Here is a 15,999-nt window from a genome sequence, read left to right as displayed (position 1 = left end):
AATAAAATATTACATAACTTCTATGTTCTTTTGGATATTATTGCTGATGAAATTATATTCAGAACAAAGAGTCTAAAAACTATCTGTAACTGATGATATCTCTGACTGAGTCATAAAGAACTGCATCAGTAGAACAGCTGTCACATGTTCTAATGTGTAAAATTCATCTTTGATGACAGGTACCAGGTGGTTATAATTAAAATGCAGCTACTCATGTAGAGCGAGTGTGGGCTGTCATTATCACATGGTAGCAAAACTTGGTAGATATTCTGATTCGTTAATGTGGAATTGATTTACACTAAAAAAAAAAAAAAAATCCAATTTTGGCCACCAAATGTTGCACACTGCTTGTATGATGGTCTAACATCCATGCTGTCATCTGACAAGCCATAATGAGAGTGAATAGAATGACTGTCGAGAAGAGAGACCATGCACGGTTAGTAAAACTGTCTATTGTGAACAGCAGTAATCACAGTCCTGCACTGAGAGAGTATCACTGACTGGAAAGTCTGAGGAGAGGCCCGATGTCATCAAGTCGTTTAAAGAAGATGATAATAAAATTCAAAACACTGGTGAGCTCGGATGCTGTTGCTGTAATTGACCATGCACATGCTTCGAGTAGTTCTAGTGCTAGTGCAGTGCCATGAGAACTGTCCATCCCCAGGTCAACAATACAGAAAATTTTGTGGCCAATTTTACATTGATATCTGTATAAGATCCAGACAGTGCAGCATCTGGAACTTCATGATCTGCAGCAATTTTTTGAATTTGTTCTTTGGATTCTGGAAAGGATTGAAGTTGATGATATGTGGTTGGGGAATTTTATATGGAGTGACAAGCCATGTTTTACACTACAGGAATATACAATGAATACACACAACTGCCAAATTTGGGGTACTATTAAACTGCATGTTGTATATGAAGAATAACTGCACTTCCCGTATGTGACTGTGTGCTGTCTGATTTGGATTCACAAGCACTGCTATTCTCTGTCCATTTTTCTTTTAAGAGAAGACATCCAGAGAGCTTGTCAAATGTACCATGATGTCTGGACATTATCGAGATCTCATTCTACAACATGTGATTTCTGCTCTGGAAGAGCACAACTCTGTGGAAACCATTGTTTTCATGCAAGATGGGGCAACACCTTATGTTGCTCACCCAGTGAAAGGTCTGCTTAATGCAACCTTCCACAAATGTGTTATCTCCAGAGGTTTCCAAATGCATGGCCTGCAAGATCACCTAATTTGAATCCATGTGACTTTTGGCTCTAGGGTACAGTAAAAGAATGCATTTATCAGGGACACATTCAGTGTCTACCTGCAGCATTTCAGTGACATCTCTGGTGCTCATACTCAACAATTTGTGTAAGTGGCGGTTGATAATAAAATTAATGTTATGCCTTTCTCACTGGCTTGACATTTTCTACCCACGGCCCATTCCTAGTTCATTAAGCACGGAAACTTTTATGTACATTTGTCTTGCATTCACAATACTAGATTTGCAACTGATGGCCAGAATTTTAACTATAATTTTCCAGGGTAACTCAGTTCCACATTAGCGCATTACAATATCTACCAAGTTTCACTGGCATACAATACTCACAGCCAACACTGGACCTCTGTGAGCAGCTGCACTTTAATTTCAACCGTCTGTATGTTTTCTGATTGTACATGGTGAAAGCTGTTCCAGTCTTTAAGAGAGGTGAGGAAAAGTAATATAGGGGAAAAAACAGACCTATATATTGTTACTAATGTGTTGGAAACTTCCGGAAATATATCAAAAACATTGCATTCATATCTTTTTCATTTTGTATATAACTGTTACTTATGTTCTAAGATCCTAAAAATTATTTACCAATTATGATGTACTTTTATTTTGTCATATTAGTGCTTGACTGTTATAATATTGGTTTATGTGTCAGAGATATGGTTTATTATTAAATGTATATCTTTGATGAAAATCAATTTATATTGTACATACAATTTAGGATTGTCTTCTGCTCTTAATTATGTATCACTGATATGAATTTTCTCAAAATTTTCAATAAGCAAACCATATCTCTGACACATAAATAATATTCTAATAATCACACGCAAATGTGACAAAAGTAGATCACAACTGAAAAATATAACATTTAGGATCTTATATATATGATTAATTGAAGTTTCTGGAAAAGGACCAAATCCACTCTGATGCTCCGTATGGATTCACAAAGAATCAGTTCACAATTATTGCATGTAGGAATACATGCACAATACATACACTCCACTCTAGACCCACTTGACAAAAGACCAAAAGCAGTTAGGATTTTCTCACATTTGTCACAAGTATTTGATGTCACACATCACATTTTATTAGAGAAATTATAGTCCCATGGCATCAAGTGGGTCAGCACATATCTTAAAAACAGGAAATAGAAAGTAGCCATAAAACATGCATCGGAACATTATACTCTGATTATGAAGATATACATGAAGCGCGCACCAAGTTTCAATACTTCGATCAATCCTGTTCCTACTACACAGAAAAAACTTACCATTGGACATTAGTGCCACAAATAGTACACTATCTGCAGATGATTGGATCCTCCTTAGCAGCAGAAACAATCTTGAAGTTCACGAGGCAATAAGTGAAACAATATTGAACTCTAAGAGGCAATAAATGAAATAACAGCCAAGCTGTGTGATTTGTTTGACAAAAATAACCTGATGATCAACACAAAAAAACAGTTTCCTAAAATTTCATTGAAAAACCAAGAAAATTGATCCCAATATGATTCTCCTTACACAGAAGAGATTTACAAAAGTAATGCACATATCAAAACCAATAGACAGCTGTGGATCTCTTTTCAAAAAACCAGTTATTTTACCTGATGCGCCTTTATATATTGGAAATATTTAAGTTTTTTAAAAATAACAATGCTAAATTCAGCAATAATGTGAATTTCTATACAATGGTACAAGACAGAACATGAATACAACATCCTGCCCACAGAAATAGAAAACATGACATCTCTCCCTTTGTTTAACAAGAAACTGAAATCTTTCTTAATTGTCCACTGCTTTTACACTGCATCTGAATTTTTGGTCCACATGAGTGCAAAGAAATATGAAACTGATTGCATGAATGATATTTGTAAATGAAATATACACTACTGTGAATTTGTTTTTTGTATTTATACCAACTCTAACTATGGCAGACATGTATTGTGTGTGTGTGTGTGTGTGTGTGTGTGTGTGTGTGTGTGTGTGTGTGTGTGTGTGTGTGTGTGACTGTCGCAAATTGTCATCTGCAATAAATCTTTAATTGTGCCAACCTGGTACTTAATTGTTCTGCACATCGTTAGTGAGACACATAATTATAATATTTTAATAAATATTACTGAACGCACATTTTAAAAACTTGTCAATTTCATGCACTCTAAATTATCGTCACCTCATGTCATCAATCTTCGCATCTTACTTGTCTGATACTATCGTATACCTTTTGAACATCACCAATTGCATGCCTCATACAAAAAATTATTCACAGGATGAATAAATCCATCATATAGAAAATTTACCTCCACGAAGTCAAATATACAGCTTCTTGAATCTTCCAGTTCAAAGTCAGTAAATTCAATGCTTAGTCTTTCTCCTGGAGGTAGACGTATTGTCCACTCACAGTCAATATTACGAGGATACTGCTGTGGATAGTTGGGTGATGTAATTGTTTTCTCAGGATCCGTAAACAGTCCACCACAACCAGACGTCCCTTAAATGCAACAATTATTAAATAAGGAAGGCATAGCAATAATAAATAATTAAGCAACATAGAAAGTAATATTAAAGCAGGCAGTCCTGGTGGAATTTAAAAACTGTTAGATGCAAGGTCAATAACTAAATGATAATCTCAAAGACATGGCAAAAGATTCAGTTCTTCAAGTTTGGGATAATTTTGGGTGATGATGGGGTTGCTCCTCTGCACCTGATCTTCAGTTTGGTCAAAGGAGGATTTGTGAGGATGTGCCACAGGAAATGTGTCTGTGGAAAAAGTTGGGAGATGGAGTGTGTTTGTAAAGGCCTTAGTAAGACCTTCAGCATACTGGGCAAGAGACTTCTCCTCATTGCAAATGTGTCATCCACAGGTGAGAAGACTACATAGGATTTTCTTTTTGGCATAGTAGACATGGCAGCTATTAAAAACCAGGTAATGTTGATGGTTAATCAGCTTGTTGCAGAGTGAGGTTTGGATGGAGCTATCAGCTGGGTGGAGACCCACATCCAAGAATGTGTACATTGGACTCAGGGGGTGGGAGGCATATAAAGTGGAGATATGTTGAGGAATAAGGACAAGCCCTGAGCTTACAGTATGAACATACCACAAATGAATGTGAACCACACAAGGGGCTTGGAATTTTAGGTGATTAGGAAACTTTCCTTTGAACAAGTTTGCACAAAAGGGAGACATGCAGGTAACCAAGGCCTTTCTGTGGATCTGTTTGTAAATCTTCCTTTCGAAGGAAACATATTTATGTTCAAGTATGTCGTTAGTTAGATGTATAAGGAATGAGATGGCTGGTTTATAGTCGGAAGGACAATGGGATAAGTAGTTTTTGGTAACAGCAAAGCCATGGGAATGAGGTACTTCCATGTAAAAGGAGGTGGCATCAACAGTGACTAGCAGCAGTAATGTGAAGGGGATGTTTGAGAATCTGTGAAGGAAGAGGTTAATGCCTTTAGGAAAGGTGGCTAGGCTGTGGGCAATTGATTGGAGATGCTGGTCAAGAAGAGCAGAAATTTTTTTGGTGGGAGCACAGCAACTTGCTACAGTGTGGCTACACACAAACCCTCCTGCCTGAGCCCAGAACAACCTTACCAGTTCCATTGCCACATTCCTGTCCCATACACCTGCTGCCTCTCCTCTCAGTTACCAAACAGCCTTCCCCTACCTTCCCTCCTGCTCTCTGCCTCCTTTCTCCTTTCAAACAGATGCTTATAAAAGTTATTTTTAAAGTATTTATTATTAGTTTGCTTACTTCAAACCAGTCATTTAGCTGGTCTGTAACTTTATTTATATTTTCTTATAGTTTTCATGGGGTTTTGCTATAAGAAAGATGCTACTGGCATCTGCAAACTAGGTATTTATTTGAAAGTCAGTGCTTAGATCTGGGTCATTTATGTACAGAAGGAAAAGGACAGGCCTCTTTCATGTAGTAATGCACCATAAACTGGGTGTAACTGTTTTGTTTGAAAAATGTGAAAGTAGTCAAGCAATTATTTAGCTACTAATAGGAAATAAACTGCACCCATTTAATGTAAGGCTCAGTTCTTATTGAGGTGATATGATATGATGGGCAATGCAACTTGTGATGTGAAGCAGAAGCAACCCACATTTTTGAAGTGCATCCAAAAGGAGCTGAAGTGCATTAACTGGTTCATATTAGGTTGACAGTGATATGACACCAACATATATCTCTATCACATCGCACAACATAACAGGAGGTGCTGGTTGCTCCAACTGGATTGTACATTCCAAATTTAAAGTCATCAGAAGTGCCTTGGGGAGTGGGGGGGAGGGGGGGGGGGGAGTTTTATTTATATGAAGCAAAGTTACAAAACTATCAACTTAGTTTCTCAACAAAGATTTTACTTTTTGCATAAAAAATTGATGAACAGATTTTTGATTCATGTTTTCTCTGCTGCACCGGCTTCCTCATTTGGTCTTAAAGGAAACTGTTCTCTAAGCTGCTTACCTTATTCACCTCCAGGTCTCCCTCTATCATTATACCACCCACACTTCCCTCCAATACTAAATACAATAAAGATGCTACAAATGCCTTGTCTCCCCAATTCTAACCAGTACCTCCTTGTTTGTTACATGATTGGCCCACCTAATCTTCAGCATTCTTCCGTAGCACCACATTCCAAGAGATTCTATTCTCTGTTTGTCTAAACTGTCTACTGTCCATGTTTCACTTCCATATATGGCTACACACCAGACAAATACCTTCAGAAAAGACTTCCTAACACTTAAATCTAAATTTGATGTTAACAAATTCCTCCTCTTCAGAAACGCTTTTCTTGCGTTGCCAGTCTAATATTTTATATTCTTTCTACTTTGGCCGTCATCAGTTATTTTGCTGGCCAAATAGCAAAACTCATCTACTACTTCAAATGTCTCATTTCCTAATCTAATTCCCTGCACTGCATAAAACATATTCTCAATATTGTACTTGTCTGTACTCAAGACAGCTTGGCTTCCACTCCACGTGAAATGAAATCAAATGAAGTTCTAACAAACGTGGAAGAATACACAGCATAATGTTTACATAAGGTTTATTCTTATGATGAATGGGGTATACCTAATATAACTCAAAGGGCAATAGTTTTTTAAAGCAGTACCTTTCTTATTAACTTTAAAATATCAAATGTGGCATAAGTGGGCACAAATAGTTGATGACATTTTAATTATGGTCAATTATTAATGCGTTCTGAATCAATTGCTTCATGTTTCTAAAGTATATTTTGACTTGTCACAACTTTTTTTTAATAATCATAACATTTTTGAATGAAAATACAGAAATTGTGTTATAAACTCATATTATTTGAACTGATTTGCATAAAGATTTTGAGGCATGAGAGAAGTATTTATACAGTAATTGTATGCCTTCCATACAACTGCTGCTCTTGTCTCCAAAGCTTTGTTTTTGGTAAGAAGAGACGGGTCTAATATCATTAATTCAATAAGTTTAATTTTGTGAAAATTTACAACTATTGTTTGAGGAGACAAGTGTTTACACTTTTAATGAGGTTTTAGATTTTTGTCTAGCATTAGCTGATTCTAAAATAGTTTATGGCAATCAGGTTGGAAATATAACTATAAGAAATTATGTATGTAATAAATTGTCATACACTTTAATAAAGGTTTTCACTGATTCACCCTCATAGATGCATGGTGATTACAGTATTGTAAAATATGTATGTAAGTACATACATACCTGGAACTGTGGAGTATGCAATCTGGAAACCTGTGTCGCTGCTTTCATTGTCTGAATGAAAGTGAATCATAACAGTGCTTCCTGGTGACATTAGAGGCTCTGGTTCTGATGAATTGCAGAATTCAGCAAATATTGGATCACGTTCAGAAAGTCCATCATAGAACTAAAGGCAAAAGAACTCACTTTAAAATTCTCCAAAATTGTCACATTTGATACTATGTAGAAAGAAAATTAAATGAGTACATAATATGAGAGGTATAAATTTCAGGGCTTGAATAGCTTCCATTTCACATTCACATCACAGGTACATACACTAACTCAATGAAGTGTTTTGTTTATATCTCATGACGTAAAATACATCTGCATGTCTCTTTAAATCAGCAACTCAGGATCAGAATCTAAGTTACCAATTACTATTGACAATGCCACTAGAACATTTTACTTAATACCATTAAAACAATATAAATATAAATATTATATTACATGAATTACAATCCACAGCTCTCACATATTAATGCCAGGAGGATTATGTGATTTTTTTTTTTTTAAAAAAAGGCACTCCATCTTCAGTGGACCATCCAACCACTGTGTCATCCTCAGCTGAAGATGTGGATAGGAGGGGCGTGTGGTCAGCACACTGCGCTTCCGGTCACTATGATGGTTTTCTTTGACTGGAGCCGCTATTACTTGGTCGAGTAGCTCCTCAATTGGCAACACGAGGATGAGTACACCCCGAAAAATGGCAACAGGGCATTGCGGTCTGGACGGTCACCCATCCAAATGCCAGCCACACCCAACAGCAATTAACTTCGGTGACCTGACAGGAATCGGTGTACCCACTGCGGCAAGGCTGCTGCCACATGATCAAAGGATGGCCTCAATCTCCACTTGCCCCTGCTCTGCACTCACATTCACCCCTGCCCCCATTACCCCAGCTTCACTCACCCATACCCTTCTATCAACAGTCTCCCTCCTCCTATGTTTTATATGCCCATTCCAGTTCAGTCCAACACATCACCATGTGCTGTACGCAACTTTGACAAAGTAAGTTTCCATGCTCCTTCATATATATCCTGGGCATCTCCTATCACTCCATCCCAACAGTCAGCTTCCCCCCCCCCCCCTCCTCGCCACCCTCCCTTGAGTTGCATGCCCATTTTCTTCCCTCAGTGCACCCACCACAGTCTCTGACCGCAGATAAGTTGCAGAGCTAGCCAAATGTAGTCCCTCGGAATTGCGTAGTGGCAAGGGTGTATGTGTATATGTGGTAACTCTACAGGAGGATTCATTTGAAATCTAGCAACACTGTCATTCATCTTTATGTGCCCATCGGTTGCTAAGTACCTCTGAAATCGCACTGGTGGATATACTTACTGACTTAGCTACAACTGTTGGTTGTGGGAATCATTGCAATGGAAAATTTTTGGAGTCTTTAAATACATTCTCTCAATTAAACTTCAGATTTCCTATTCTGAATCCCTTGATACTTTTCTTGATGCTGACCTCTTCCTCAGTAAGGCTCAGCTACACCCTTCTGTTCACGTTAAACATACTAACAAACAATATTACTTACAGTGTGACAGTTGTTGTCCTTTCCATGTCAAATGTTCTCTCCCATACAGACTTGGCATTTGAGGCTCTTTAGAGCAATACACCACCATTCTCACCCCAGCCTTCATTGGAAATAATTACCCCACAATCCTAGTAAAAAAGCAGATTTCTTAGGCCATCATATTCAACCCTTATTCTGATGATCCCTTCAAAAACCAAGTTAGAACATTTGTCACTCAGTATTATGCTGGAAATCCTGTCCTTTAATGAGATCCATTCTGTCCAACATTTTGCCCACCACATCTAGAATAGCTATTGGGTGGTCCTCTCTTCCTCAATCTCCAAAACATTCTGGTCAGACCCTACGCTCCTTCTGCACCCATTTCCCTACCCTATGACTCCTACCCCTGTAACCGTACCCACTGCAAGACCTGCCATATGTACCCTCCTACCAACACTTATCCAGGCCTATAACTGACAACATATACACTATCAAAGGGAGAGCCACCTGTAAAATGACATGTAATGTACCATCTTTTATGTAAACATCCAGCCTTTCATAATGGTATGATTACCACCAAGTCACCAGCAGGATGAATAGACATAGACATAGTATATACTACCAATACACAATACCCCTTTTCATAACATGGTCTACAACACTTTCTCAGAACTCTGCAGGTGGGAACTGGCATTACAACATGCCCTTGTTTCTCATCACCCACCAGGCCTTAATTTACCTTAAATTCTTTGGTCTCAGTTATTCTTCTCAGTAACTACTCCTTTCGTTTCCTACATATTTTATTTTCTGACTTGTCTACTTTTCCAACCCTCCACCTCTACATGAAAAATGCACTTAGCTTTCCCCTGTTATAAATTCTAGCAGGATGTTTTGTCAATAATCTCTGTCTTGCTAATCACCCTATCTCCCACTTTAAGCTCTCAGGTTTTCAAAACTTGTCCAGTGCCGTCCCCAATGACCTGTCTTTCTTTCTCATACTGTCCAGTAGTCTGGTAAGTCTCCCCTGATCCGGGGTTCTGGGCGACTTTCTCAAACTCTCCCTGTTTCTTAAACCTCACCAATCCTTTTCCTTCATCCCTCTTCCATCCCCTTCAAACGTTCTGCTAAAAGAAGGAGCCACTGGCTCCAAAAGCTTGCACATCTACTTAACCATTATATATGTTTTCCTCTGCTGCCGCTCAGGGATTAGTAGCTTTATCTATCCAATTGTGTGTGTGTGTGTGTGTGTGTGTGTGTGTGTGTGTGAGTGTGTGTGTGTGTGTGTGTGCTACTCTCATAGTAAAAGAAATAGATAATTATAAAATATAAGAAACTGAGGGAGTAAAGGTAACAACCACACAGTTGAGGCATTGAGCTGTTGAGAAGCACACAAATTAGATTCAACATATTGCTGAGCTTACTGATAAATCCTTCTTCAAAGGTAAGAAAATATACATACATTAACACACATATACCTGCATGGCTACAATATACCGGCCATCACTGCAACTCTATTGGGTTGAGAAAAATCCCTCATCCTAGCTGAACTGTACTGATGGCACATTGTAGTTGGCTAGGACAACACAGTTGTATAGGTGTACATGTGTGTTTGTGTGTGTGTGTGTGTGTGTGTGTGTGTGTGTGTGTGTGTGTGTTTTCTGTTAGTTCAAAAGGAAGATTCATATGAAAGATCAGAAACATTCTCAGCCTTGTTTATGTGCCTAGCAATGACTTAATATCTCAACTACACAGTGAATTGGAACGTTTACTGTGTCCACTATACATATTTCACGGAGGTGTTCCCTTTATCATAATTCTAATAACAACAATTAATTTAAAACAGTACCCTGAGAAAATCGAAAGAGCAGGTGGTGTGATTCTCCATTCGAAGTGAGAAGAAATGAAACTGGATTCGTTTACTCCGAGGAGCCCTGATAATCCAGGCACAGTCTCTGTTCTGTGGGTAGTTTCCTGGTGAGCCCGGAGACTGCAGACTGCCATGCGATTGTGCTATAATAATTCCACCACACTCTGGAAAATGGAAGGTTTCACAGTAACATGAAAAGTTATCTTCATAAAGTAAGTTCAAATGCACAAACATATGAATCAGTAAGAATAAAATGTTAACCAACTGGAAATATATTATATAATTTGGTGGCAAACAATATCCACAACATTTGTTAAACATGCTTAGTAATCTTACAGTCAACTAGCGTCTTTGGGGCCTGTAAAACATATCTTATGTTGATCACCAAAGACTCTTAAGAGAAAGGCCACCAATACAGAGTCTTGGTATCAGAAGGTTAATTGTTAATATTATCTCTCTCTCTCTATTCGTTTAGTCGGTTCCGACTCTTCGTGACCCCATGAACCAAATCACGCCACTTTTTCCTGTCTTGCACTTTCTCCCGTAGACCTTCCAGGTTGGAACACATTGCTTCTGTGATGCCATCGATCCATCTCATCCTCTGACGTCCTCTTCTTCTAGTTCCTTCAATCTTCCCCAGCATTAATGTTTTTTCCAGCGAGGCATGCCTTCGCATTGTGTGTCCAAAGTAGGTCAGCTTTTGTTTTAAGATTAGACCTTCCAGGGAGAAATCTGGTTTAATTTGCTCCAATATTGATCTGTTGGTTCTCTTTGCAGTCCATGGAACTCTAAGAAGTTTCCTCCAACACCACAATTCGAAGGAGTCAATTCTTCGCCGTTCAGCCTTTCTAATGGTCCAGGTCTCACATCCATACCTCAAAGGTAAATAGCAGGAGATTGTTTTTGGTGCTGAACAGCAATTCACAAGATATGGTGGCTTCTCAATGGGGCATAATCCATCACAGAAACCTATGAGATCTGTTATTGGGCCTGTGTTATTTCTTAAATATAATGTCAGCATAATAATCATCAGGCATTCGTCATCCACTGATGGCAAAGGCCTTCTCTAGATTTTCCCATGCATTATGGTCTTCAGCTATCTGCATCCATGCTGCTCCTGTGTGTCTTCTATTTGTCACCAACCCATCTCCCATTATATTGTCATTTGGACCTTTTCCTGTCCCATGGACAACTTTCTTGGTCCATATATCATCCATTCACTTGGCAACTTGTCCCAAGCACATCCACATAATTTTTATCACACTCATAATTATGTCCTCCAGTCCAATCTGCCGTTTGCCCGTTTCTTTTTTTTTTTTTTTTTTTTTTTCTGTGCATTCTAGTAGTTCTCCAAACGTATCTCTCCATTGCTTACTGAGAAATCCTTCCATTTATTAATGGTCTTCATTATTGTCTCACTGCCCCATGTTGAAATTGGTAATTACACTGATCGTAAATTATGTTTTTTTTTTTAAAAAAAAACACTATTTAGTATACCAAAAGTACTCCACAGTATATTTACTCTTCTATTATAATTTTTATTGGCACTGTCTTCAAATGTCCTAGACACTGCTTCTATGGTGTCACTGTCAACATGTATTATTTATGTTTCATCTTATTATATTTCTTTCTTAGTATCCTTGCTGTGTGAGTTCCTCCATTTGTTGTTGAAATTTGTGTGGAACAGAGGCAAGCAGTTCAATCTCGATCTCCTTGCCTGACTCCTCTTTCAATCTTCAATTCCTCACTACCCTCATTAAGCTTAATGTAAACTGTTGCACTGAAATAGTCTGCAAATAACAAGAAAGGCATGGTCAAACTTCAGAGCTCATTTCTGACACATAAAAGAAGTATGTTATATGGAGATGCATCCAGAGAAACTTCATTTCCACATTACAGCTTATTTTCTACGACTCTCAGTAGAACATTAATTGTGGGAAACACAAGGAGAGAGAATTTTTGCATTGATATATGCATCAACTCCCATGTCACTGAATCCCAGATTTTCTTATGTACTGCTGGAGTAATATGTATAGTTCTGTTTTGCAGTCTACCACAGTATAAGGCAATAAGATTCTCTACATCTTGCACCACAGTTTGGACACAAGAGCTTTCAAACACTCATAATAAATTTTAAAAAAACCATTTGGTTTCGGTTTGAAGAAAGTGAAGCTCAGGAAATTTGTGCATCTCCTCTTATTCACATGTCTCAGAAATTGTTATTTTAAAACCAAAGGGCATTAACACTGAAATGATGAGAAGCTACATTCTGTAGAATATACACTTATCTCATATATAAAGCCACACTTGAGGAAATCAGATATATCACTCTCTAAGAAAGCAATATTAATTAATGCAGTGAAATTGAGTAGCAAAAGAATATGAGGTCATGTTACAAAAAATGAAAGCCAAAACATACAGGGCATTTCAGAAGTGATGATCAATATTCAGAGATATGACAAGAATGATCATTCAAAACAAAAACGTCAAGTAAACATGGGCTCTAAAACACATACCTTGAGAGCCATGAGCATTTCTCGATCTTTGATTCTGTGAAACAAAAATCTTCTACTGCACGCTCTTTGCTTTCCATATTTTGTAAAGTGGTAGTATGGACCGAAACAAGAAAAAATGTCTGGTAAACATGGGATCTAAAATGCATACCTTAAATGTTATGAGCATTTCTTCTCCAGTAGAGTTGTGTTTCAAAGTAGCAAAGATGAACAAGGGCTCATAGCTCTTAAGGTATGCTATTTAGAGTGCATGTTTACTAGACTTTTTTCCTCATTCTGATCCATACTACCACTTCCCAAAATATGGAAAGCAAAGAGCTTGCAGTAGAAGAGATTTGTTTGACAGAATCAAAGATCAAGAATTGCTCATAGGTGTTAAGGTATGTATTTTAGAGGCATGTTTACTTGACTTTTTTGTTTCGAATGATCATTCCTGGAATATCCCTGAATGTTGTGCATCACTTCTGAAATACTGTGTATAAATAAAGTTTTTGATGGTGATGCACCTTAACAGCAGCACGAGACTTCAAATCAGCCCATACAGTTTGATTGTGAAAATTTACTATCTGGTCCCATGTAAATGATGCCTCATCCATGTAAAGCACAGTTGCACTAAACTATGGGTTCACACATTGTTAAATGAGTCATGCATGTAACCACACACAAAAATTAGCTGCTTATAATGCTTGTACACAATATTACTATACACAATATTACTTGCTGCAGCTATTTATCTTAGAGTGGCAATAAGGTTGTCATCAAATGTGTGAGGAATTGTGTCCCCCAGTTATAGAGTATTTGTCCACCCACACTTCCCCTAACTGCAAGTAGCAGATTGAAGCATCCCATGCTTCCTAAGATAAATTGCTTGAAATATCCTCCAGTTTGTCATCTTCATTCTGGTAACCTCTCCAAGTACAAACAGTGTACAGCAAGACCAATACTGTATTTTAAGTTATACAGCGATTAAACTTTAGTAGAAATCAAGTCGTGATTAACATCAGCACACTGCAATGTTCCCACCAAATCCACAGTAATCACTTAAATACTTGATGCTATCTGTAAGTAATGCAACGTCATTGACATTTACATCCACATGGGTCACATATCAGCATAAGTAATGACTTGGGTTTACCTTTGGTGAAACAGAACCTAAAACATCATGTAACCAGGTAGACATTTTGAGCTTCTCATGCAAGAAACAGGTTCATCTGTTCCTTCCCACAGTTAACTGACAATGAATAATTGTAAAGAATTACTTATAACAGAGAAATACTGTGTTTCCATACACAAGACCACACTACATACTGCCTTCTTCTACGTGTGAGTTATGTGTCCTAAAAGTCTGGTCGTACCTTTTTGTTACACCCTGTATATTCTTTAGATACTAACATAAGTTGAATAAATGCTTTATTTCTCATGGACTGTTCACATACAATCTGTGTCACAAGCATTCTTAAAATTTATGAATTGTTGACAAAATAAAAATTCATTCCTATCACAAAATGTACTACAATTGTATTCACAGTTTGCTAATGATCTGTTTTCCTATATCTACTTGCAAAATCCTTTACCTGATTGAATGGGTATTTTGTATGCACTTTAAGTTAATTTTAGTGAGTATCTTGAAATTATGGCGAGGAGGGCGATGGGTTTATAGTTCTTTGTCTTTTTTGCAAGCATAGTGACATACAGTATTCCATCATTGACTTAAAGTGTGATGCAGATCACATACTCTAAGATGTTACAGTGTGGTTCACTGTTTACTCATTCTTCATAACTGCAAATAATACTAGTTTCATTCAGTTCTGCACAAATCACAATAATCCACATGATATTAAGACGGTAAGAAATATGGCGACAGTAGGATTGTGTAGTGCCACAAAGCTTCAGAAGCAGTCAAAATTAAGTAGTTCTTCATGTAGGAAGTGTAATAAACGAGTAGCAAAAGGAATTCGGTGCAAAGTGTGTAACTTCTGGCCGCATTAGAAATGCGCCAAAGTGTGTCTAAATTTTGTAAGTGAGGATATACAGTGGACATGCTCTGAATGTTTAAGTGATGAACAGTTGAGATTGACTTCTGCCGTAAGTACAAATTATGAAATTATTCATATCCTGCAAAACTATATAAACTCATTAAAAGCAGAATTGTCATTGCTTCAGGAAGAAAATAATGTGCTGAAAAGACAAAAGATTGTGTTTGCAAAAAAACTGAAGAGTTAGAAGAAAATAGGACCAAATCCTCGCACCTGCAGAGTGATACATATGAACAAAACGACTCAGTTCCAATCACAGTACAAACTTATTTAGACACAAAAAAACAAAAATAAATATACGTGGACAAATGCTAAAAATGACAAAAATGAAAAGAGGTGCCCTCTTAGTGGTAAAACAACTGAAGTCATAGAAGAAAATAGGCCCAAATCCTCGCACTCACGGAGTGATACACATGATCAAAACGACTCAATTGCCATTAAGTAGAAAATGCTTTAGATACAAAAAACAAAAACAAATATAAGTGGACAAGTGATACAAATGCCAAAAATGAAACGAAACATCCTCTGAGTACTGCAAATGATACTGAGTTTTTAATAATAGGCGACTCCATGTTAAAAAACATCGTAGTTCCAAACTATAAAATAGACGTTTGCCCTGGAATCAGGAGTAAGCAGTTACAAAACCATTTTAGCAATGCCCTAAAATCAGCAGCAAGCCCTACTAAGATATGTGATAGAAAACTCAAAGGTGTATTTATTCACGTTGGAATGAACTGTCTACGAAACAGCAGTGAAGAAGAAATCATCAACAACACGAAAAATCTAATAAGAACTGTCAGAAACGTCTACAACATCTCGAGAATTATAATCAGTGGCATTGTGTGCAGAAGGTCGGTAAGTGACAGATACATACACAGAATAAATGACAATATTAAAGAGGAATGTAATAAACTGGGTGTAATATTCATTGATCCAAACAAATTTTTTAATGACAAGTGTCTTGGTAAAGATGGACTGCATCTTAACAGACAAGGCTCTAGAATATTTAGTAAGATGTTCGTCAGATTATAATGAACAAGGGAAACTAA

At 37.4% G+C, this 15,999-nt stretch overlaps 1 protein-coding gene across 1 annotated transcript in view; it reads right to left on the bottom strand.

Annotated features, from left to right (window-relative positions):
• The window catches only part of LOC124545739 (cubilin-like), a 718,402-nt gene that overhangs the window by 590,446 nt on the left and 111,957 nt on the right, over positions 1-15,999 (bottom strand). Inside the window, exons 13-15 of the mRNA XM_047124681.1 lie at positions 10,381-10,565; positions 6,983-7,145; positions 3,566-3,756 (exon numbers count right to left, since the gene is read on the bottom strand). Of these exons, the coding sequence (XP_046980637.1) occupies positions 3,566-3,756; positions 6,983-7,145; positions 10,381-10,565 (539 nt within the window). The remainder of the gene's footprint in view (positions 1-3,565; positions 3,757-6,982; positions 7,146-10,380; positions 10,566-15,999) is intronic.

The sequence above is a fragment of the Schistocerca americana genome, chromosome 8 (genome assembly GCF_021461395.2).
Source record: "Schistocerca americana isolate TAMUIC-IGC-003095 chromosome 8, iqSchAmer2.1, whole genome shotgun sequence".
NCBI classification, from domain to species: Eukaryota; Metazoa; Arthropoda; class Insecta; order Orthoptera; family Acrididae; genus Schistocerca; species Schistocerca americana.
Note: the sequence above shows the minus strand (reverse complement) of the source record. Positions and strands in the feature narration are given on the sequence as shown.